Source organism: Bos grunniens, chromosome 5 (assembly GCF_055505025.1).
Source record: "Bos grunniens cultivar Pamir isolate PY7600 chromosome 5, Bosgru_T2T1.0, whole genome shotgun sequence".
Taxonomy (NCBI): domain Eukaryota; kingdom Metazoa; phylum Chordata; class Mammalia; order Artiodactyla; family Bovidae; genus Bos; species Bos grunniens.
The window spans coordinates 40,534,463-40,558,115 of NC_141169.1; the positions used below are offsets into that span (position 1 = coordinate 40,534,463).

Here is a 23,653-nt window from a genome sequence, read left to right on the forward strand (position 1 = left end):
TCATGTATATTTTTTGAATGAGAAAAATGAATGAACAGCATGATGTATATAGACATGAAAATGTAGCAATGTATTATATTCATAGCTACATATTTTAGGCACAAAAATTGAAACAAAGGAAAGTACTGGGAGTCTTTTAAACTTAACGAAAAGTCTAACATTTTCATGTGTATTCAAATGCTTTTCCCATTACAAATAATTTGAAAATAATAAATGAGAAAATTCTAGAGTGGTGTGTTCATAAAATATCTGATATTTCTTAATATTAATTCTACAGGTTTTGGAGGGTTTTTTTGTACAGTTCTGACCAAATTAAGAGATAAATAACAGAAATTCTGCATTAATAAAACATTTTCCATTATTTAGCAATAAAAGGAAACTATTCTGAGTATATTTCAAGTTTCTAAAAAATCATACTGTGTCTTCTGTATATGGGCTATTTACACCCTGAAATCAGACTATAAACTTGGGGTGCTGCAGCTGGTCCATGCTACCTGCCAAAAGGTGACTGTTACATTTTAAGGAAATTCGTGAGTGGGTTGTTTAAAATGCTGTTATTAAAATTGAAACTATGTAAATTTATCAGTTAATTGAAAAAAATTAGATAAAAGATAGTAAATACTCAGCTTCATCACTTTGGTTGGTATTAATCACTAAGTCATGTTTGACTCTTGCGACCCCATGGTCTGTAGCCTACCAGGCTCTTCTGTCGGATGGATTGCCCAGGCAAGAATACTGGAGTGGGTTGCTACTTCTTTCGCCAGGGGATCTTCCCAAACCAGGAATTGAACCCAGGTCTCAGGCATTGCAGGCAGATTCTATACCAACTGAGGTAGGAGGGAATCCCTTCCCTGGGCTTCCCTGGTAGCTCAGATGGTAGCTCAGATGCCTGCAATGCAGGAGACCTCGGTTCAATTCTTGGGTGGGGAAAATCCCCTGGAGAAGGGACAGGCTACCCACTCCAGTGGTCTCGGGCTTCCCTGGTGGCTCAGTTGGTAAAGAATCTGCCAGCAATGTGGGTTACACTTTCACTTTCATCACTTTACTGCAGTTCATCTTCATCAATGCTCATGAGGTTATGCCTATTGCGTCTGGATGGTGACAACCCTATCACAGTGTGCTCCTGAGCTTGTTTAGTTGCCAAGTGTCCAACTCTTTGTGACCCCACTGACTGTAGCCCACAGGCTCCTCTGTCCATGGGATTTCCCAGGCAAGAAGACTGGAGTGGGCTGCCATTTCCTTTCCCAGGGGATCTTTTCCACCCAGAGACTGAACCCACATCTCCTATATGGTAGGGAGATTCTTTACCATTGAGCACTAGGGAAACTTGTGCTCCTGAGCACCTCCTTCCAACTCTGCGTTTAGGGACATCATGTAGCAAGCTTGAAATCAGACATGATGAAAATATTTGCATCCTAAAAATTGGCAAACACTATATACCAGGGCTTCCTCCCACCTTCAGAGAGTCAATTGTTTAACATTTACCAGAACATCACTAGTTACAACTCTACTGATGCTACTGCCACTGCTACAGCCTTTGTCACTGCTACAAACTTCTGTAGTTTAAATCCCAGGAACTACCTTTTGCTTCACATTAGGAACACATCACGGAGAAGGCAATGGCACCCCACTCCAGTACTCCTGCCTGGAAAATTCGATGGATGGACGAGCCTGGAAGGCTGCAGTCCATGGGGTCACTGAGGGTTGGACACGACTGAGCAACTTCACTTTCACTTTTCACTTTCATGCATTGAAGAAGGAAATGGCAACCCACTCCAGTGTTCTTGCCTAGAGAATCCCAGGGATGGGGGAGCCTGGTGGGCTGCCATCTATGGGGTCGCACAGAGTCAGACACGACTGATGTGACTTAGCAGCAGCAGGAACACATCAAGGGTAAAAATGAAGAGAACAACAGTATGCCACTGTCTGGCTTCTAGAGAGGGAAGGTCAGTTTTCAAAAGCAACTTACTCAGGATTTTTTGCATTTTATCACATTCAAAATAATTTCCTTTTGTGAAACAGCCCTTCTAAGTGTAAAACTATTGAATCTGTGTGCTATCCAAGTTCAAAATTTAGAAAACGTTTCAAAAATACAAAGATGCCATGTTCTCCTATCAAAATAGTGATGACTTAAAATATAGAGACTAGTGTTGGAGTGGTGCAGTAGAAAATGCACTCATACACAATAATAATAGGAACATAAGTTGATACATATTTTAAAAGAAAATTTGAAATATAGAAGTAAAACTCTTTAACTCATTGTTTGAATTTAACCTTCAGGAAGATTATTTATATTTAACCTGCAGAAAGATTTATAAAAATGCAGTGAAAATAGTATTATTTATGATAGAAAAAACTGAAATAAGTAGATAATTTTGCACATTTGTTTGAGAGAATAGTAGTCTCAGTGTTAGTCGCTCAGTTGTGTCTGACTCTCTGTGACACCACGGACTATAGCCCACAAGGCTCTTCTGTCCATGGGATTCTCCAGGCAAGAATACTGGACTGGATTGCCATTCCCTTCTCTAGAAGACCTTCCATACCCAGGGATCGAACCCAGGTCTACCGCATTGAAGGCAGATTCTTTAACATTTGAGTCACAGAGATTTTAAATAAAATTCATGAAATTTTCAATGTTCATGAAACATAATTGATAAAATTTGGATATGACAGGATATATTCAATAAAAGCCCACACATGAAATTACAAATGTCTATAGGGTAACTTAAAGCGAATTCCACTGAACATGAGTTAAGCACTTAGAGTGGAATATGACTATTTTATTTTCCTTTCATTTTTTGCAATTTCTAAATTTTGTAAAAGACATGATAACAATGTCTAAACTAAAATTGTTTTTAATGTAAATAATTTAAATTCATATGAAAATGTAAAATTTCCATTTGTATTCATATCCTTTTCTCATTGCAAATAGTTTAAATAATTTGCAAATAAATCCAAACATTTTTTTTAAAGTCTCAAATTATACTATTTACCTAACATCTGACATTTCATGTTAATTCAACAGTTTCTTTGTATAGTTATGTTTGGACAAAAAACGCTGGCATTGTTTTAAAGGACTTTTTATTAGGTTAATATATAGCCATATTCATCTATTTAACCACAGATCATCAAATTTTCTTCTAAATCAATTACTTCATCTTTGATTTAGCATCTTCTAGAATTTCATAGTCTCATAAAATTCTCAAAATAACATTGATTTTAATCCAGTACTAAACCATGTGTACAGAGTGAGAGAAAAGCAACAAAATTGTAAAAATTAGTAGAGTTTTACAAATTCAAATAGAGGAAAAATTCACTGCCTTACATATCTATTTCAAATTAACCAATGCTGTGAAAATAGAGTTTTCAGAAAAGGAATAGCTATACTGAGACAAATAGATATATTGGTAAAGGAAGGAATTGTCATCTACTAGTCTTTCTTATTATTATACTAATATGTGTAAGATAAGGAAAGAGTGTTTAGGAAAATATTAATAGTAGTCCAATGAATTTTCTTTTGATATTAGAGAAGTTTGGATATTATTGTCTTTGGATAATATTATTAGTATAAGTTTGGATATTATTTTTTATTATTTCAATAAATACCATTGTGTTTTGATGTTCAGATAATAATCAATAAGTATCTGATATGTTGCCAATGTACTTTTGTGACACATAAGGGAACAAAACAGCTTTGCCCTTTGTTGAAGAGCATCTTTAACATTTCAAATCTACTTACAAATAATACTGATATTAGTGGGAATATAAGTTCCACATTTATATTTGGGAACCCATATGGGCCTAGAAACTTATGAGTACTTAATTAAAATGTGTCTTAAATGATTGGCTTACCTGAAATTTTGACTTGAGACACCACTCCATCTCCTCCATCACTGTGTGCACGAACCTCTACAACATATTCTCCATCCCTGGGGATTGGGACTTCTATGGAGTGTTTATGAGTTGAATACAGCTTGCCATCATGCTGGCCATCAGGTCTATAGAGTACCTTTAAAAGTTTCAGAATAGGACTATTTAATACATGGGTAATAATGAACCAATTCCCTAATACTAAATTTGACTAAAAATGCTTATAATAATTAAAAAAAATTAGGAAGCTATGTGTAAACTAGCTGAAAAATCCATATTATTTTTTAATCACATAGATTTTATTTATTTTAGGCTAATCCAAGAGGACACATCTTAGGCATCTGAATTTCATTTTTTGAAGCTATCTAAAATAGAAATTAAAAATGTATTTTTTAATGAAAAAAGGTATACAATGAGGGCTCTTTCAAAATATTGAAATAGTCTAAAAAAATTGCCTCACAATTAGAATTTTTCACACTATTCCTAAAATTTGGTATCCATTGAAAAATGTGATAGTGATATAAAGAATTTATATAAAAAATCTTTTTTTTCCATTTTTGTTCAGTTACAGAGGGTGCCTCAATACATCAAAGAATTCACTATGTGCTTGGCAACACTATCTTACTCACTGCCAAGCAGAAATCAATTCTTTCTCTCTTCCTTAAACACTAATTATTCTAACAATTCTATTAAAGTAGTTATTCTATCTTATTCACTTGACATTGTATTTTCCTGGAATTCACTGAAGATCTTTTCTCATTTCAAAATTTATCATAGCACTATGTCATCTGATTCCACTACACAACTAGAATAAGAGCTGGATGAGTTTTGACAAAACAACAATGAAAAAACAAATACCAATCACTCTGTAAGAATGAAGCTTGTGTAGGAAATAATCTAGTGATCTTTTGTATACCTTATATCCCGTCACTGTAGATTCATTTGACAGTGCAACCACATGATCCCAGGTGATTATGTAGCGTGAACCAGACCTTACGGAACTGATGATCCGCGGAGGCTGGCTTGGAGCTGTGAAAGTAATAATACGCTACTGATGGTAACCACATACAACTTCAGTTCTGCAAGCTGCACAACATCAGGAATTATAATACTGATAGTGATGTGGGAATAAAAATAGCTAATTTTGATGTCTGTATTACGTGCCTGGCCCTATGGTTTGCATCCATGGTTTCATTTAATGTACCTTGTGGCCCTGGGAGGTAAGGTAATATAATGATCTCTTATTCTCTTCTCATCAACCTTCAGTTGGTTGTCTCTTTTCCACCACTCTTTAGAAATTGCTATTCTCAAGGTCATCAGTCACCTCCAGTTAGCCAAATTTTATGTCACTTTTTTATTCTTTTCAAGTTTAACATCTTCACATTTCACAGAATTAACCTTCTAATTCTTTCTTGAATATCTTTTCTTAAATTCATAATCTCTTCTAATCTTTCCTCCTGTCTCTCACATTGCTCCTTCTCATTAATCATTCTTTGCTAGCTCCATGACCTCTGCCAAGTTTCCCAATGTTGGGATGACTTATGACTTGATCCTGAGCGCTCTTCTCTCCTCCATGTATAAATCTCCTCAAACCTTACATCTGGGCCTATGGCTTTAAATACATACGATTGTGTCTCAAGGTAATCTTTCAACTTGTACAGATATGTGTCCAACTTCCTATGTCCTCCTCAATGTCTAAAGGGTTTCCCAAATGCAATATAATCAAGACAGAACATTTACTATGTAGCCTTCAAATTTGCCTTTCTATTTCCCAAATTTACTAAATGGCACAACCAAACTCCCAATGTTTCAAGCCAAAATCTATTCAATCTTCTGTTTCATTCATTGCCAACATACAAATTAGCTGAAAACTGTCAACTCTGCCTGCAGAAAATTTTCTGCTTCTATCTCTTTTCATCTCTGGTCACCATCAGCTCTTCCTTGAATATTAAAAAAGGCCTCCTAATTGGCTACACAGCTTTCACTCTTACTCTACTATGTCCCTTGTTTACCCAGAAGGCAGAAAATTAAATACATATATATCACTCTCTGCCTTAAAATTGTCCAGTGATTTCTTATGACACTTAGAAAGAATTAAACTCCTTACTATGATCTGTAAAACCCTGCTTCATATGACTCCTCCACAATTCAGAGCTGGAACCATTGTCTTTTCTACACTTAAAACACACCAAACTCCTCTCATGTAAAGGCTTTGTACTGGTTATTTTCTCTGCCTGATAGAATCTCCTCAGCAAAGTACTCCTTCTTATTATTCATATCCTAGGTCAGATAGGATCTTCTCTAAAAGGACATTCCCAACTACCCTATTAGAATTTGGCTCCCACCCAAACCATTTTAAATGTTCATATTTGGTTATTTCTTAGATTTTACGTATTATTTATCTTTAATTGAATTGTAGTTGATTTACCATATTAGTTTCAGGTGTACAACAGTGATTCATATTTTTGATTATATCACTTTAAAAGTTATAAAATAGCAGCTATGAAATTGTATATCAGTGCCATACAATATATCCTTGTAGCTTATTTATTTTATATATAGCAGCTTATATCTCTGAATCCTGTAACCCTAGTCCCTTTTAGTTTCCATTTGCATGAAATATCTTTGCCATCTTCTCACTTTCAGTATATGTGTGTCTTTAGCTCTAAAGTGAGTCTTTTGAAAGTATCAAATACATGGGGCTTTTTTTCTACTTAATCAACCACTCTATGCCTTTTTTTTGCATTCTATGTCTTTTGATTAGAACATTTAGCATATTGACATTTGAAATGATTATTGATAGAAATGTACTTAATGCCATTCTGTTACTTGTTTTCTGGTTGTTTCTGTAGTTCTCTGTTCTTTTAGTTTCTTCCCTTGTGGTTTGATGATTTTCTGTATTTGCATGCTTGTGTTCCTTTCTCTCTAGTTTTCCTGTGTGTACAATTGTGGGTTTTGATTTGTACTTCCCATGGAGTTCATATATGTTGACCTATAAACATATCTACCTGTCTTAAACTTATAGTCATTTAAGTTCAAACACATTCTAAGATATCTACTCTTTAAACCTCCTTTGCAAGTTTTGTGTTTTGATGTCATATTTCACTTCTGCATGTTTAACCCTTAATAGTCTTTTGTGGTTATAGTTAATTTTATAATTTCTTTTTTTTTAAATATTCATAGTTGCTTATTCAAGTGCTCGATCCACAGACCTTTACTATATATTTGAGTTTACTAGTAGGATTTTTTCTTTTCTATCAATTCTTACTACTTGTTGCAGCCTTCTCTTTTCCACTTGGAAAAGATTCTTTAAAAATTTTTGTAAGATTGGTTTAGTATTGATAAACTCAATTCTGATTGATAACCATAGTGAATAGAGTATCCTAGTTTGTAGGTTTTTCCCTGTTAGCACTTTAAATATATTAGGTCACTCCCATCTGGCCTGCAAAGTTTCTGCAGAAATGTCGGGTAATAGTCTTATGGAGGTTCCCTTGTATGTGATTTTTTTTATTTTTCTCTTACTGACTTTGGAATTCTCTCTTTAACTTCTGCTATTTTCTTTATAATATGTCTTAGGTTTCTTTGGGTTCATCATGTTTGGAATCCTCTGTATTCCCTGTATCTGGATATCTCTTTCCTTCTTCAGGTTTGGAAATTTTCAGCCATAATTTCATCAAATATATTTTGGCCCTGTTCTCTCTTCTTATTCTGGAACTCTCTATAATAAAAATGTTGCTATGCTTGATGTTGTCACAGAGGTCCCTTAAACTAGTCCCTTAAAATCTGTTTTTCTTTTGCTGTTCTGATTGGGTTATTTCCATTATTCTGTCTTCCAGATCTTTCATATCACATCAGTTTAGTTCAGTCACTCAGTCGTGTCCGACTCTTAGCGACCCCATGAATCACAGCACCCCAGGCCTCCATGTCCATCACCAATTGCCGGAGTTCACTGAGACTCACTTCCATCGAGTCAGTGATGCAATCCAGCCATCTCATCCTCTGTCGTCCCCTTCTCCTCCTGCCCCCAATCCCTCCCAGCATCAGAGTCTTTTCCAATGAGTCAACTCTTCTCATGAGGTGGCCAAAGTACTGGAGTTTCAGCTTTAGCATCATTCCTTCCAAAGAAATCCCAGGGCTGATCTCCTTCAGAATGGGCCAGTTGGATCTCCTTGCAGTCCAAGGGACTCTCAAGAGTCTTCTCCAACACCACACTTCAAAAGCATCAATTCTTCGGTGCTCAGCTTTCTTCACAGTCCAACTCTCACATCCATACATGACCGCAGGAAAAACCATAGCCTTGACTAGATGGACCTTTGTTGACAAAGCAATACACTGCTTTTTAATACGCTATCTAGGTTGGTCATAACTTTCCTTCCAAGGAGTAAGCATCTTTTAATTTCATGGCTGCAGTCACCATCTGCAGTGATTTTGGAGCCCAAAAAAACAAAGTCTGACACTGTTTCCACTGTTTCTCCATCTATTTCCCATGAAGTGATGGGACCGGATGCCATGATCTTCGTTTTCTGAATGTTGAGCTTTAAGCCAACTTTTTCACTCTCCTCTTTCACTTTAATCAAGAGGCTTTTTAGTTCCTCTTCACTTTCTGCCATAAGGGTGGTGTCATCTGCATATCACATAGTTTGCTGTTAATTCCATCTAGTTTTCCTTTCAGTCATTGCATTCTTCAGTTGTGACTTATTCCTTTCTGTATTTTCTAATTCTTGTTAAGATTTTCACTGTCTTCATTTATTCTTTTCCCAAGTTCAGTTAGTATTCTTATTACTAGTGACAAACTCTATCTGGTAAATTATTTACCTCTGTTTCATTAGTCATTTTTTAAGGAGATTTTCCCTTGTTCTTTTGTTTTAAAGTAATTTCTCTGTATTCAGGTTTAAGTTTCTCAGACTCTGAAATTAGGTGAAACACTTCTTGTTGTTCAGTTCCTCAGTCATATCTGATTATCTGTGACCCCATGAGTGCAGCATGCCAGGCTTCCCTGTCCTTCACTATCTCCAGGACTTTGCTCAAACTCATGTCTGTTGAGTTGGTGATACCATCCAACCATCTCATCCTCTGTTGTCCCCTTCTCCTCCAGCCTCCAATCTTTTGTAGCATCAGGGTCTTTTCAAATGAGTCAGCTCTTTGCATCAGGTGGTCAAAGGATTGGAGCTTCAGCTTCAGCATCAGTCCTTCCAATGAATATTCAGGCTTGATTTCTTTTAGTATTGACTGGTTTAATCTCTTTGCAGTCCAAAGAACTCTCAAGAGTGTTCTCCAGCACCACAGTTCAAAAGCATCAATTTTTTAGCACTCAACCTTCTTTATGGTCCAACTCTCACATCATACTTGACTACTGGGAAAACCACAGCTTTGACTAGATGGACATTTTTCAGCAGAGTAATGTCTCTGCTTTTTAATATGCTGTCTAGGTTGGTCATAGCTTTTCTTCCAAGAAGCAAGTGTCTTTTATTTTCATGGCTGCAGTCACTGTCCACAATGATTTTAGAGCCCAAGAAAATAAAGTCTGTCACTGTTTCCATTGTTTCCCCATCTATTTGTTGTGAAATGATTAGACTGAATACCATTATATTAGTTTTTTGAATGTTGAATTTTAAATCAGTTTTTTTTCACTCTCCTCTTTTACTTTCATCAAGAGGCTCTTTAGTTCCTCTTTGCTTTCTGCCATAAGGGTGGTATCATCTGCATATCTAAGGTTATTGATATTTCTTCTAGCAATCTTGATTATAGTTTGTGTTTCATCCAGCCCAGCACTTCTAATGATGCACTCTGCATAGAAGTTAAATAAGCAGGGTGACAATAAACAGCCTTGACCTACCCCTGTCCCAATTTTGATCCAGTCCATTGTTCCATGTCTGGTTCTAACTGTTGCTTTTTGACCTGCATACAGGTTTCTCAGGTGGCAGGAAAGGTGGTTTGATATTCCCATCTCTTTCAGAATTGTAAAGTTTATTGTGATCTACAGAGTCAAAGGCTTTAGTGTAGTCAAGGAAGAAGTAGATATTTTTCCTGGAATTCCCTTGCTTTTTCTATGATCCAATGGATGTTGGCAATTTGATCTTTGGTTCCTCTGCCTTTTCTAAATCCAACTTGTACGTCTGGAAGTTCTCAGTTCATGTATTATTGAAGCCTAGCTTGAAGGATCTTAAGCATTACTTTGTTAGAACTTGAAATGAGCACAAGTGTGAGGTAGTTTAAACAGTCTTTGGCATTGCCTTTCTTTGGGATTGGGATGAAACCTGACCTTTTCCAGTCCTGTGGCCACTGCTGAGTTTTCCAAATTTGCTGGCATATTGAGTGCAGCACTTTCACAGTGTCATCTTTCAGTATTTGAAATAGCTTAACTGTAATTCTATCAGTTCTTGAAGGTGTGTTCCTAGGTTGTAGTGGCTCTATCAGTCAGCATATGCCCAGTGGCTTTGCTGGGAGAGCTGGATCTATAATTAGCACAGATCACATATTTTCCTAGGGCATGCTGGTGGGATATCGGGCTAGAAATGGAGGAGATCTACCCAAAGGCAGGTGGGAGCTGGAACTTTTCCTATGTTCAATGGCCATCACCATTCTATTGAGGGTAGTTCTGGGTCCCAGGGTGCTGGAGCAGAAGCCTTGAGGGTCAAGTTTAAGCTGGTTTCATTCCCTTTAAATGTGCTCTCCCTCTCCCCCCAGCAACAGCATCTTTGCCCCAGGGCTAAGCACTGCTAGAGCAAGGGTACTAGAGTGGGTGCCCAGAGCAGGCCAGAGCATGTGATAAGACAGTCCTGGCAAGACAGTCAGAGCTTGAGACAGCTCCCAATTCACAGCCTCTGTGAGCACAAGCAATGGTTTTCTTTGCTCCATTCAGATCCAGTGCTTGTTCTTTGCCAGTTCTATCCCCCACAGTTGCACAATCTCCTTGGCAATGTAGCCTTTGTTTTACTGGGGAGTTGGTCTGAAGAAGGCATCTGGAACAGGCTGGGACATATGCTGGGCTGTCCCAGGAAATCACTCCAGCAGATTTTGCTCTTCATGAATGAGATCTTATTTTTCTACAGCCATCTTGTAAGTCCCACCAGTATTGAAATCTGCTACTGGGCCTCATCTTCCTGGTGCTGGACTCTGTGGTTGGGGAACCTTAGATGTGGCTCAAACCACTCTCCAGGGAGGACCTCTGAGCCTGGGATATCCCCCTTCCACTTCTATGTCCCCTACTAGGGCTATGGTCCCAACCTGATTACTTCTCCCTTTCAACTTGACTCTACAAGGATCTTACTTAAGAGCCTTGATTCCAATAGCCCCCAGTTTTTTTCAGGGAGAATTGCTCTACATGTAGGTGTGTTTTTGATGTGTTCATTGAGGGAAGTGAGCTCAAGTCCTCTACTCTGTCATCTTGGTCTCTTCCTCCATTATCTATTTATTTAATTTATTGCTCTGTCATTTGATGTTATCATATTTATTTGTCATATTTTTCTCTCCTTCCTTATCTCTCTCCCTCTCTTTCCATTAGTTTGTTAAATCCTATGAGAAGAGGATCTGGGTCTGGCTTGATCTTTTCTCTATCCTCAATACCTAGAGCTGTCGAGGGCACATAGCATACTTTTGGTAAATTAATAAATTGAAAAAATACTATGAGGTACCATTTCACGCCAGTCAGAATGGCTGCGATCCAAAAGTCTACAAGCAATAAATGCTGGAGAGGGTGTGGAGAAAAGGGAACCCTCTTACACTGTTAGTGGGAATGCAAACTAGTACAGTATGGAGAACAGTGTGGAGATTCCTTAAAAAACTGGAAATAGAACTGCCTTATGATCCAGCAATCCCACTGCTGGGCATACACACTGGGGAAACCAGAAGGGAAAGAGACACGTGTACCCCAATGTTCATCGCAGCACTGTTTATAATAGCCAGGACATGGAAGCAACCTAGATGCCCATCAGCAGATGAATGGATAAGAAAGCTGTGGTACATATACACAATGGAATATTACTCAGCCATTAAAAAGAAAACATTTGAATCAGTTCTAATGAGGTAGATGAAACTGGAGCCTATTATACAGAGTGAAGTAAGCCAGAAGGAAAAACACCAATACAGTATACTAACGCATATATATGGAATTTAGAAAGATGGTAACAATAACCCTGTGTACGAGACAGCAAAAGAGACACTGATGTATAGAACAGTCTTATGGACTCTATGGGAGAGGCAGAGGGTGGGAAGATTTGGGAGAATGGCAAATTTTATAAAAAAAAGAAAAAGAAAAAGAAAAGAAAAAATAACAAAGGAATAAATGCTCATTTTATAAGTTACAAAGCTGATGCTTAAATACTGAGGTACCACTTCAGTATTCTTGCCTTGGGAATCCTATGAACAGTATGAAAAGGCAAAATGATAGGATACTGAAAGAGACACTCCCCAGGGCAGTAGGTGCCCAATATGCTACTGGAGATCAGTGGAGAAATAACTCCAGAAAGAATGAAGGGATGCAGCCAAAGCAAAAACAACACCCAGCTGTGGATGTGACTGGTGATAGAAGCAAGGTCTGATGCTGTAAAGAGCAATATTGCATAGGAACCTGGAATGTCAGGTCCATGAATGAAGACAAATTGGAAGTGGTCAAACAAGAGATGGCAAGAGTGAATGTGGACATTCTAGGAATCAGGGAACTGAAATGGACTGGAATGGGTGAATTTAACTCAGATGACCATTATATCTACTACTGTGGGCAGGAATCCCTCAGAAGAAATGGAGTGGCCATCATGGTCAACAAAAGAGTCCGAAATACAGTACTTGGATGCAATCTCAAAAACGACAGAATGATCTCTGTTCATTTCCAAGGCAAACCATTCAATATCACAGTAATCCAAGTCTATGCCCCAACCAGTAAGGCTGAAGAAGCTGAAGTTGAACAGTTCTATGAAGACCTACAAGACCTTTTAGAACTAACATCCAAAAAAGATGTCCTTTTCATTATAGGGGACTGGAATGCAGAAGTACAAGTCAAGAAACACCTGGAGTAACAGGCAAGTTTGGCCTTGGAATACGGAATGAAGCAGAGCAAAGACTAATAGAGTTTTGCCAAGAAAATGCACTGGTCATAACAAACACCCTTTTCCAACAACACAAGAGAAGACTCTACACATGGACATCACGAGATGGTCAACACCAAAATCAGATTGATTATATTCTTTGCAGCCAAAGATGGAGAAGCTCTATACAGTCAGCAAAAACAAGACCAGGAGCTGACTGTGGCTCAGACCATGAACTCCTTATTGCCAAATTCAGACTTAAATTGAAGAAAGTAGGGAAAACCACTAGACCATTCAGGTATGACCTAGATCAAATCCCTTATGATTATACAGTGGAACTGAGAGATAGATTTAAGGGCCTAGATCTGATATATAGACTGCCTGATGAACTATGGACTGAGGTTCGTGACATTGTACAGGAGACAGGGATCAAGACCATCTCCATGGAAAAGAAATGCAAAAAAGCAAAATGGCTGTCTGGGGAGGCCTTACAAATAGCTGTGAAAAGAAGAGAAGTGAAAAGCAAAGGAGAAAAGGAAAGATATAAGCATCTGAATGCAGAGTTCCAAAGAATAGCAAGAAGAGATAAGAATGCCTTCTTCAGCGATCAATGCAAAGAAATAGAGGAAAACAGCAGAATGGGAAAGACTAGGGATCTCTTCAAGAAAACCAGATATACCAAAGGAACATTTCATGCAAAGATGGGCTCGATAACGGACAGAAATGGTATGGACCTAACAGAAGCAGAAGATATTAAGAAGAGATGGCAAGAATACACAGAATAACTGTACAAAAAAGATCTTCATGACCCAGATAATCACGATGGTGTGATCATTGACCTAGAGCCAAACATCCTGGAATGTGAAGTCAAGTGGGCCTTAGAAAGCATCATTACGAACAAAGCTAGTAGAGGTGATGGAATTCCAGTTGAGCTCTTTCAAATCCTGAAAGATGATGCTGTGAAAGTGCTGCAGTCAATATGCCAGCAAATTTGGGAAACTCAGCAGTGGCCACAGGACTGGAAAAGGTCAGTTTTCATTCCAATCCCAAAGAAAGGCAATGCTAAAGAATGCTCAAACTACCGCACAATTGCACTCATCTCACACGCTAGTAAAGTAATGCTCAAAATTCTCTAAGCCAGGCTTCAGCAATATGTGAACCGTGAACTTCCTGATGTTCAAGCTGGTTTTAGAAAAGGCAGAGGAACCAGAGATCAAATTGCCAGCATCCGCTGGATCATGGAAAAAGAAAAAGAGTTCCAGAAAAGCATCTATTTCTGCTTTATTGACTATGCCAAAGCCTTTGACTGTGTGGATCACAATAAAATGTGGACAATTCTGAAAGAGATGGGAATACCAGACCACCTGATCTGCCTCTTGAGAAATCTGTATGCAGGTCAGGAAGCAACAGTTAGAACTGGACATGGAACAACAGACTGGTCCAAATAGGAAAAGGAGTTCGTCAAGGCTGTATATTGTCACCCTGTTTATTTAACTTCTATGCAGAGTACATCATGAGAAACGCTGGACTGGAAGAAACACAAGCTGGAATCAAGATTGCTGGGAGAAATATCAATCACCTCAGATATGCAGATGACACCACCCTTATGGCAGAAAGTGAAGAGGAACTCAAAAGCCTCTTGATGAAAGTGAAAGTGGAGAGTGAAAAAGTTGGCTTAAAGCTCAACATTCAGAAAACGAAGATCATGGCATCCGGTCCCATCACTTCATGGGAAATAGATGGAGAAGCAGTGGAAACAGTGTCAGACTTTATTTTTCTGTTCTCCAAAATCACTGCAGATGGTGGTTGCAGCCATGAAATTAAAAGATGCTTACTCCTTGGAAGGAAAGTTATGACCAACCTAGATAGCATGTTCAAAAGCAGAGACATTACTTTGCCAACAAAGATTCAACTAGTCAAGGCTATGGTTTTTCCTGTGGTCATGTATGGATGTGAGAGCTGGACTGTGAAGAAAGCTGAGCCCCGAAGAATTGATGCTTTTGAAGTGTGGTGTTGGAGAAGACTCTTGAGAGTCCCTTGGACTGCAAGGAGATCCAACCAGTCCATTCTGAAGGAGATCAGCCCTGGGATTTCTTTGGAAGGAATGATGCTAAAGCTGAAACTCCAGTACTTTGGCCACCTCATGCGAAGAGTTGACTCATTGGAAAAGACTCTGATGCTGGGAGGGATTGGGGGCAAGAGGAGAAGGGGACGACAGAGGATGAGATGGCTGGATAGCATCACTGACTCAATGGAAGTGAGTCTCAGTGAACTCCGGCAATTGGTGATGGACATGGAGGCCTGGCGTGCTGCGATTCACGGGGTCGCAAAGAGTCGCACACGACTGAACAACTGATCTGATCTGATCTGATCTGATGTCTACCAATACACAATTGAGTAAGTGACAGGGACAAATTTGAAACCCCTCTTTGATACCAAAGTCTGGATCCTACCTCCATGCTCTGTTATACCATTAGGACTATCTTTTCACCCAAATAAATTTCCAAACTCTAATGGTAATAATGTCTTCAAATCCTTGTGAAACTTCCCAGGATTCTGAATATAAATTCTCTTCTTCTATTTGTTCAACTTAATCAAGAAGGAACTATCATAGTGAAGCCAGGGAGATGAGGATGAGCACAAAATGTGAGCAGGGCAGGAGGTCTTATTATATTAACAGTGAGAACATACAGTAATAAGAGAGTGAAGATAACACTTCAACATTTAACTTGCATTTGCATTGTACAATGATGACATAAATCAAAGCATAGAATAATTACATAATTTTCATTTTCTCACCCTGTTGATGCATTCTTATAAAACCAAGTTTAAAATAATAAACTAATTATCTAATGATGCAAGATTTTGTGGATAGTCTTTAGAAAAGGAGGTTCTGCAATTTTATTTCTGAAATGGATATTAATTATGTGAAAGTAATTGCCACTTTTTTCATCTACAATAACTAACAATGGTTTTGTTGTTTTTGTTGTATTTTAAAACTTATATGATTTTAAAGGCTAAAGTTGAAACCCAAATGTGCTGATTGCTAGTAGTAAATTTCTCTCACCTGTACCTGTATCATTCAATCAATTGGGAATTTTGGCAAGTATATAACACACATATTGAGACTCACGTGCTTTCTTGGTGAAGGTCTCAATCATGTCACTGGGAGGTCCACACCCTGCACTATTGCACGCCCTGACTTCCACAAAATACTGGGTGTCAGGCAGAAGGTTCTCCAGCCTGGCCGAGTATTCTTGGCTAGCAACTTGAACTCTGTGTGCAGCTGCTTCTTTGTCATGGGAAGCCCAGTACCGAATCTGCAAACATGCAAGTTAAGTAAGGTTTTTTCATGATTCAGACACTTCAGTCGTAAAAATTCTTTTCAACTTGTTATGACACCATTGATGATGGCTGGGCATCAGATTCTCAAATGTTACTTGCTGTTCCATTTCTATTAGTCTTAGACTATGGCAAAGCATACAATGCAGATCTGATTAAAGATGTCAAAAGCAAATTAAAGCCTCACTTCAAGGCCTGAAATAGCCATACACAGATGAAAAAAGAGAAAAAGCCAAAAAACTTTGCATAAGGTTTGCTCTCAAAACATAAAAGTGGTCTCTGTTTAGAAGCATTTGACACAATAATTTATATCATTGGTTTTCTGCTTTATTTCTGTTTATATGATTGCAAATTTGTTAAGGGTCCCTGATAAAAACAACCACATGGTCTAAAACAGGCTAGCATAATTATTTTTTGCTAGCTTATTTCAGAAGTATGTAAAAGAATCTTCTTTGAACCTATATAGAGACCAGCTATCAAAGAAATATTATACCTAATAACTGGTTGCAGAAATTATTTATCTTTAAAATGTTTTAAAAAATTTCATTCATGTGGTGATTAGAAATGATTACTTTTACCATCTAGCATATCAATGACAGCCTTCATAGGCTCTTAAATTTTAAGTTAAAGCCATGAATTATAATTTTCATTCCTCATATAAATTTTTGGTTAAAAAATCCATAATTATATCTAAGTTATAAATAAAAATAAAAGCTTGCTTATAAGTTTAACTCTATTTTATATTTTAAATGTCCTGTCTATAAAACAATGAGACTTGAATTTCACAATTCACCAAAATACTATAGGATAATATTTAATATTGATATAATTCTGAAATTTTTTTACATAAACACATATGAAGCCATTATAAAATGGAACTGGACAGCTCAAATTTCTTCAGTAACAAAATGGGGTTTATATGTAGAATGAGCACATTTTTTAAAAAAAGGCTAGTTACTAATTTCTGATTGGTTTCCTTTGATATATTTTTATCTTGTTGACTAGTGCTCATTTTTTCTGAGGCCAATATGTTTTTTCCAAAGAGTTTTGATAGAATCTCTTTGGCTTTTCTGCTCTCTGACCAAGGATGGCTCAGAACTGAAGAAGTAGAATTATACCAAGTGGTTCCAAAGTCAGATGGCAGAGAAAAGATTTATGACGGTAGGAGTATCCTTGTGAAGGCATGAGTTTCCTCATGCTGGGAGCATTCAGGCAGCGCCTACATTCATCTGAGAAGGAGGAAGACAGCCTACATTTTAGTGGGCATTTGAACTGTGTGACATGTAAGGCCTCTTCCACTCCTTGGCTGAAGAGAAATAAAATGTGCATTTATATTCCAATGAAATGCCAGGTACTAAAGTAGGATCATTCACATGTATTATTTTCTCAACAAGTCTGGAATGGTAGCATTTACCTTGCTTAATGCTGCAGTCCATGGGGTCACAAAGAGTCGGACAGGACTCTTAGTCGGACACAGACACTTAGTGACTGAAGAACACCACCTTGTTATACAGCAATCAAAACTGAAGCCCCTGAGCTTCAGGTACTTTTATATGGATGCCTGTTGACTGAGACCACCTTTCACAATCTTCATTCCAATATCACAACTTTTCTATACAGTTTAAAGAGGAGAAACTTTTTTTTTTAAGGCATTGTATATTTATATTGTTGTGCCAACCTCCTCTGCTGTACATCAAAGTGACTCAGTTGCATATATATATATATATATATACATTTTTTAAAATATTCTTTTCCATATTCTGTGATAAACCATAAAGGAAAAGAGAAGATTTTTAACTAGATATTCCTAAGATAGTAAGCACTAAAATGAGGACTTAAGAGTGACAAATTTTTTGACATTTTACCCAAAATTCCATGAGGCATTTTGGCAATAGAGAAGGAAAGAGCAAAAGTGTCTTTAATTTACTCTTTGCATCTATATCCTAAGTGTCAAATTACTATATTCATCTGATTTTGACACAGATCTATGTTACACGGTCTCCACTGGAATTCCCAATAAACTTAAGCATTGCTTTAGTTATGCCATGGTAACTAGGGAACCCAGAGAGTTATTGAGTGTGCAAAATAATCCCTGATTTCCTTATTTTATGAGATTTGAATGACACTTTTACAGTATTTTAAGCATCTACTAATGAAAGCATCTGATACAAAATTATTTTGGTTGAATAAGCTCTCTCCTTAACTCAAATCATGCATTTACATATAAGTTGCAATATTTTCAAACAATTCTAAATTAAACAGTCTATATAAAATATGGCATTGTATTTTTTTATCTGAACCAGCCATCGGCCATGCACTTAGAGATAATTTCCAAATAGACAATTTGGGTGACTGCATTTTGATCCTCGCCCTGAGTTGCCCATTGAGGTAAAGAACCAACTTTAACCTGAGAGAAAACTGCTTGGAATGAAGTGAACCCATAGTAACGGAGCAGAACAAATGCATGCTTTTGACTAATCACTAGGGAGACCGAAAGACAGCCTGAATGAACTAGTGTAAAAATAAATAAATAAATGAAGCAGTTTTTGCTTTAAGGATAGTTGACCATAAATTCCTTTTCACATGCTAGAGCAACATATGCTGTATTTATTTCTATTGCATGCTGTGATATTATATAAATTTAACTCTTTATTTACATATTCCTAAAATCTGTACAACACTCCATGTCTAGTGTTAATCTATCTTAGTGTTTATTAAACAATTATGGAATTACATCATTACTGGTCTCTACTATTACTAGATTATAAATTGCTTGAAGATGAATATTAACTATTTTGAACACGATGTACAGAGGACTGCAGTTGATGTATGGCACTCATTCACTCATTGAATAAATATTTATTGTGTATTTACATTGTACCAGCTACTGTGCTAGGTGCTGGGAATATAGTAGTGAACCAAGCAAACATGTTTTTGCCTTCATAAATCTTTAAAATAGAAATCAAAATGTTTAAGTCTACATAGATTACTAATATCTTTGATGGAATAATCTGTGTATAATTTTACCCCAAGAAAATTTACTCTTTATAACAATATTGGAAAGCTGAAAAGAAAAGCCTCAGAAAAAGGACTCATACTTTTAATAAAGAATAATTATACTTTCCATACATTTATGAGCTACAACAACACCACTCTTGAATAAAGATAGTAGTTATATTCCTTCCAAGGGAAATGTAAAAAAATTTAATAAATAAATAAAGACCTAGATGTTACAATTATGGTAGTGCTTAAAAACATTTAGCACTTTTGAAAATTAGACTTGCTCCATTGTTATTTTCTACTTCAGTAGTAAACTTTTGTTGCAGATTTCCAAATTCTCTCCTTCAAATTCTAAATTTTCTGAAAAAAAAAAAAAAAAAACTTCTGATAACTGAATATTCTTTTGTTATAGATCTAATGGGTTTTCCTGATAGATCAGTTGGTAAAGAATCCGCCTGCAATGCAGGAGTCCCCGGTTCAATTCCTGGGTTAGGAAGATCTTCTGGAAAAGGGGTAGACTACCCACTCCAATATTCCTGGGATTCCCTTGTGGTTCAGCTGGTAAAGAAGTCACCTGCAATGTGGGAGACCTGGGTTCAATCCCTGGGTTGGGAAAATCCCCTGAAGAAGGGAAAAGCTACCCACTCCAGTATTCTGGCCTGGAGAATTTATGGATGGGATTACAAAGAGTTGGACATGACAACTGAATGTTCTTTTGTTATGGATTTAATACAGTTTTCCAGAAAATAATCTAAGTATGGTTACTTAAATAAAAACTGAAGTTCTGCAACAAAAAGTTCAACCTTTAAAAGATGTTATATAATAGCTTGATATCATCCAGATCGCAGACTAAGTCATGCATTAGTACATTCTATGGGTTTAAGAAGAGCAGTAATATAAATCTTTAAAAATCTGTATTCTTACACCTCTTGGAAGCTATTCGAAGTTCATTTTTATTCTAGCCATTGGTTCAGGAACTAAACAGTTCTATGCAGGCTTCAACCAGCTTCCCATAAGTACTACCTGCATTTTTCCTCTACTATTTCCACTAAACTCTCACTTCCTGTCTTGGATAATGCTTGATACTGCAGTGTGAACTTTGCCCTGCAGTTCATGCAGGGAGGGGAGGTGGTGTCCTGGGGCCATTCTTAACCTGTGGGCAATTACAGTGGTTGAAAGCTTCCCCTTTCATCCCATGTGGGTCAGTTCTGAACCACATTTATGATGTTCCTCAAAGATCCCAAGGGATGGAGTATCGGTTGCCCACAGTGGTTGCCGACCTGATAAAGCATTTTTCTAACCAAGCTTCTCCCTCTCCTGTTCATTCTGCTTTTTCTTCTTATGTACTCCCTGGGATCATATTTAAAACAAATAAATAAGCAACAATAACAACAGCAAAATCACTAACTTTTTCTACACCTGTGTCTGACTTTCCTTTTAGGAGATCAGATCAAGATACATGCCTTCTCCAAATAAGAAAATACCATGCTTCCTAACATGAGCTTCTGCTCTCCACAATAATTTGACTTTTTAAGACATCTGAGTAAACTGCTCAGGATTGATAATCTTTTAAGAATAATCAATCATCTTCATTAATCTCTGATTCAGCTGCTAAGAGGCTTTCTGTTATTACTGATAGCACATTGTACTTGTTTTCATTAAGGGAATTCTTTACCTGCTGGGTAAGTAAACTAAGTCTTTTGTGGATTCCTGGGCCGGAGCCCAAAGTTCTAATATGCCTTTGATAAGAAACACTTCTTGAATTCTTCCAGTTCACCTACACTGCGGGAAATTAAGAACAAGGTTAGAAGTGGTGAGCTCTTTAACTAGCCAAGGTGGGGCGGATGGAGGGGGGGAGGAAAATAAAACTTGAACTTTCTATAAGACAAACTTAAAACCACAAAGGTTTATTTTTAAATCCAACTGCCTACAATTCTCACTTAAATCTCAGGAAATTAACCTTGAGATGGGGGTCAATCACACAGCTTTTCATTTATCTTATTAACTTGCTCTTTTTCTGTTTCTTTATAATTTAGACCCATTGTATATTTTCATGGGAAGTGCAGTGGAGTATTAGCTTTCATGATCATCTGTCTTGTTAAATCATTGACTTTTTCCTTCATATTTTAAAACAGAAACAATAACCATATTATAGCGAGCCAAGCTTTTCCCCCATAAAGAACATTTTCTTAGAGGAGAATAAATGTTATGGATTGTCTCTTTTAAACTGTCATGCTTGACTCTTTGATATTCAAGGCTCTGTGTGAAAAACATAAAGGCTTTTTGAAAAGGAACAAATGGCAATAATAATTTTGTGATTTACTTCCAACACTTTTAACTATTCTCTGGAGAGGCAAGACCTAGGTTCAAGTCAGGATATACCAATTATTACTCAGATAAATGTTTTCAAACCTCCAAATTCTTCATCTTTAAAATGGAAAAAAATAATAGTATTTATTCCCTGAGATTGTGTGGATTCAATACGATGAGCTTAATTAAATTTTTAATATAATAAGGATTAACAAATATTATCAGTTATTATTATTAACATCATCATTATCTTCTTCAAATGTCCAATGACTTGAAATAGGGAATGACATTAAGTGCAGGTTATTTAATTTCTTCCACATGATGGAAGGATATGAGGCAGTGATTACTCTCAGCTTTGTAGGTGAGGAAATTAGGGCTCAGACAATTTGAATAAATTTTCCACAGAATTCTTAAGTGACACAGCTGAGAAATTAAATGCATGTATGCTCACCAACAAAGTTCATAATTTTCTAGTGTGGAGTTGCTAAACACCAGAAATCTACGAAACTAAACTTGCTAGCATACAGTTTTTTTATCATTTGAGGAAATCATAGCTGTTAAATATTATTTGAAGATTATTTTTTGCTGACTATTTAATTTGGCAAAACTTAATTTAGCTAATTTCCCCATCAAGAGCATATATTCTGATTATTGTCTAAATTCACTGGTACCAGGGCATCATTTCTTATCTTGTATGTTCTTTGTCATCTGCATTTCAGAAGTTATAAAATAGTTAGTATATAATTATTTGATAAAGACAAGATATATTTTGGTGGCATGTTTTTAACAAAGTAAAATATATCTTCAGCATTTTGACAATGCATGAGGTTTATATTAATCTTTTTTCTTTTATTGCTTAGAAAGCAATAATGTTAAAAAAAGAAGAAAATCTATGTCTAAAATATGGCTTGAAAACTCTAAATATTGATGTGTTCTCTCAAGATACCTTGGACTAGTTTATTATAGGGGCTTGTAACATTTAGTGAATTTCTCTGTTTCCCATTTCTTTTCTACCAGCTGTAAATGGAAGTTTGCTGCTGCTAAGTCGCTTCAGTCATATCCGACTCTGTGCGACCCCATAGACGGCAGCCCACCAGGCTCCCCCGTCCCTGGGATTCTCCAGGCAAGAACACTGGAGTGGGTTGCCATTTCCTTCTCCAATGCATGCAAGTGAAAAGTGAAAGTGAAGTCGCTCAGTCGTGTCTGACTCTTAGCGACCCCACGGACTGCAGCCCACCAGGCTCCTCCATCCATGGAATTTTCCAGGCAAGAGTACTGGAGTGGGGTGCCATTGCCTTCTCTGAAATGGAAGTTTAATATGTTATGAATATTGGATCTTCACAGTCCACTTCTATAACTCCACAGTCTTGATGATAACTTCAGCTAAATGTTTGCAAGAATAATCTGAAAACATTTTGACATCTAACTACCCCAATTATAACACATGATACCAAGAAAAATCTTCCTGTTAGGTTGTGTGTTTGCAACTTAAAACCTTAGGCTGCTCCTGTGGTTACATGGTCTTGAGAAAGTTAGATTGCAGCATTTTATTTGACCATACTTTAGTATTTCTATCAGTACTCAGTGAATATTTCATTTATGCCTATGATATGCCCACTATTCTTGACACAGAGCAAAAGAGACAAAATGCTACCCTCATGAAATGAATATTCCACTGATGTATGATAAAGCACAAGAACTGAGGGCAAGTTGACTGGGTGGGCAGCTCACCAGCCACAGCTTCAGAAGGTCAGTTACTGTCCACTCACTGAATAAAATAAAGGGAGTCTGTGATTTGGCATAAATCATAGCACTTGGAATCAGGACATCTGAATTTTAGGCAGTCTCTGACATTTTCCCTTGGTGCTAAGACAAGTCATTGAAACACTTTGACATCCATTTGCTCATTGGTAAAGGTAGGATGATGTCAGTTCTTAATTTTCAGTCTTTGTGCTATGAGATGACTTCAGTTTTCCTACACAATTGAGTCTAAATTTCATAATAAAGATCCCAACTGAACTAGCTTTAATATTCCAGGTCTTATTTCCTTTGACTAAAACAAGTCCTCCCCTTTCCTGCTGGCTAATTCCTACTACTCTTTTAAGACT

At 37.0% G+C, this 23,653-nt stretch overlaps 1 protein-coding gene across 3 annotated transcripts in view; it reads right to left on the reverse strand.

Annotated features, from left to right (window-relative positions):
* The window catches only part of CNTN1 (contactin 1), a 420,540-nt gene that overhangs the window by 45,940 nt on the left and 350,947 nt on the right, over positions 1–23,653 (reverse strand). For all 3 annotated transcript variants that reach the window (XM_086403896.1, XM_086403897.1, XM_086403898.1), the window contains 3 exons: positions 16,027–16,213; positions 4,787–4,899; positions 3,853–4,009 (listed from right to left, as the gene is read on the reverse strand). In XM_086403896.1, the coding sequence (XP_086260022.1) occupies positions 3,853–4,009; positions 4,787–4,899; positions 16,027–16,213 (457 nt within the window). The remainder of the gene's footprint in view (positions 1–3,852; positions 4,010–4,786; positions 4,900–16,026; positions 16,214–23,653) is intronic.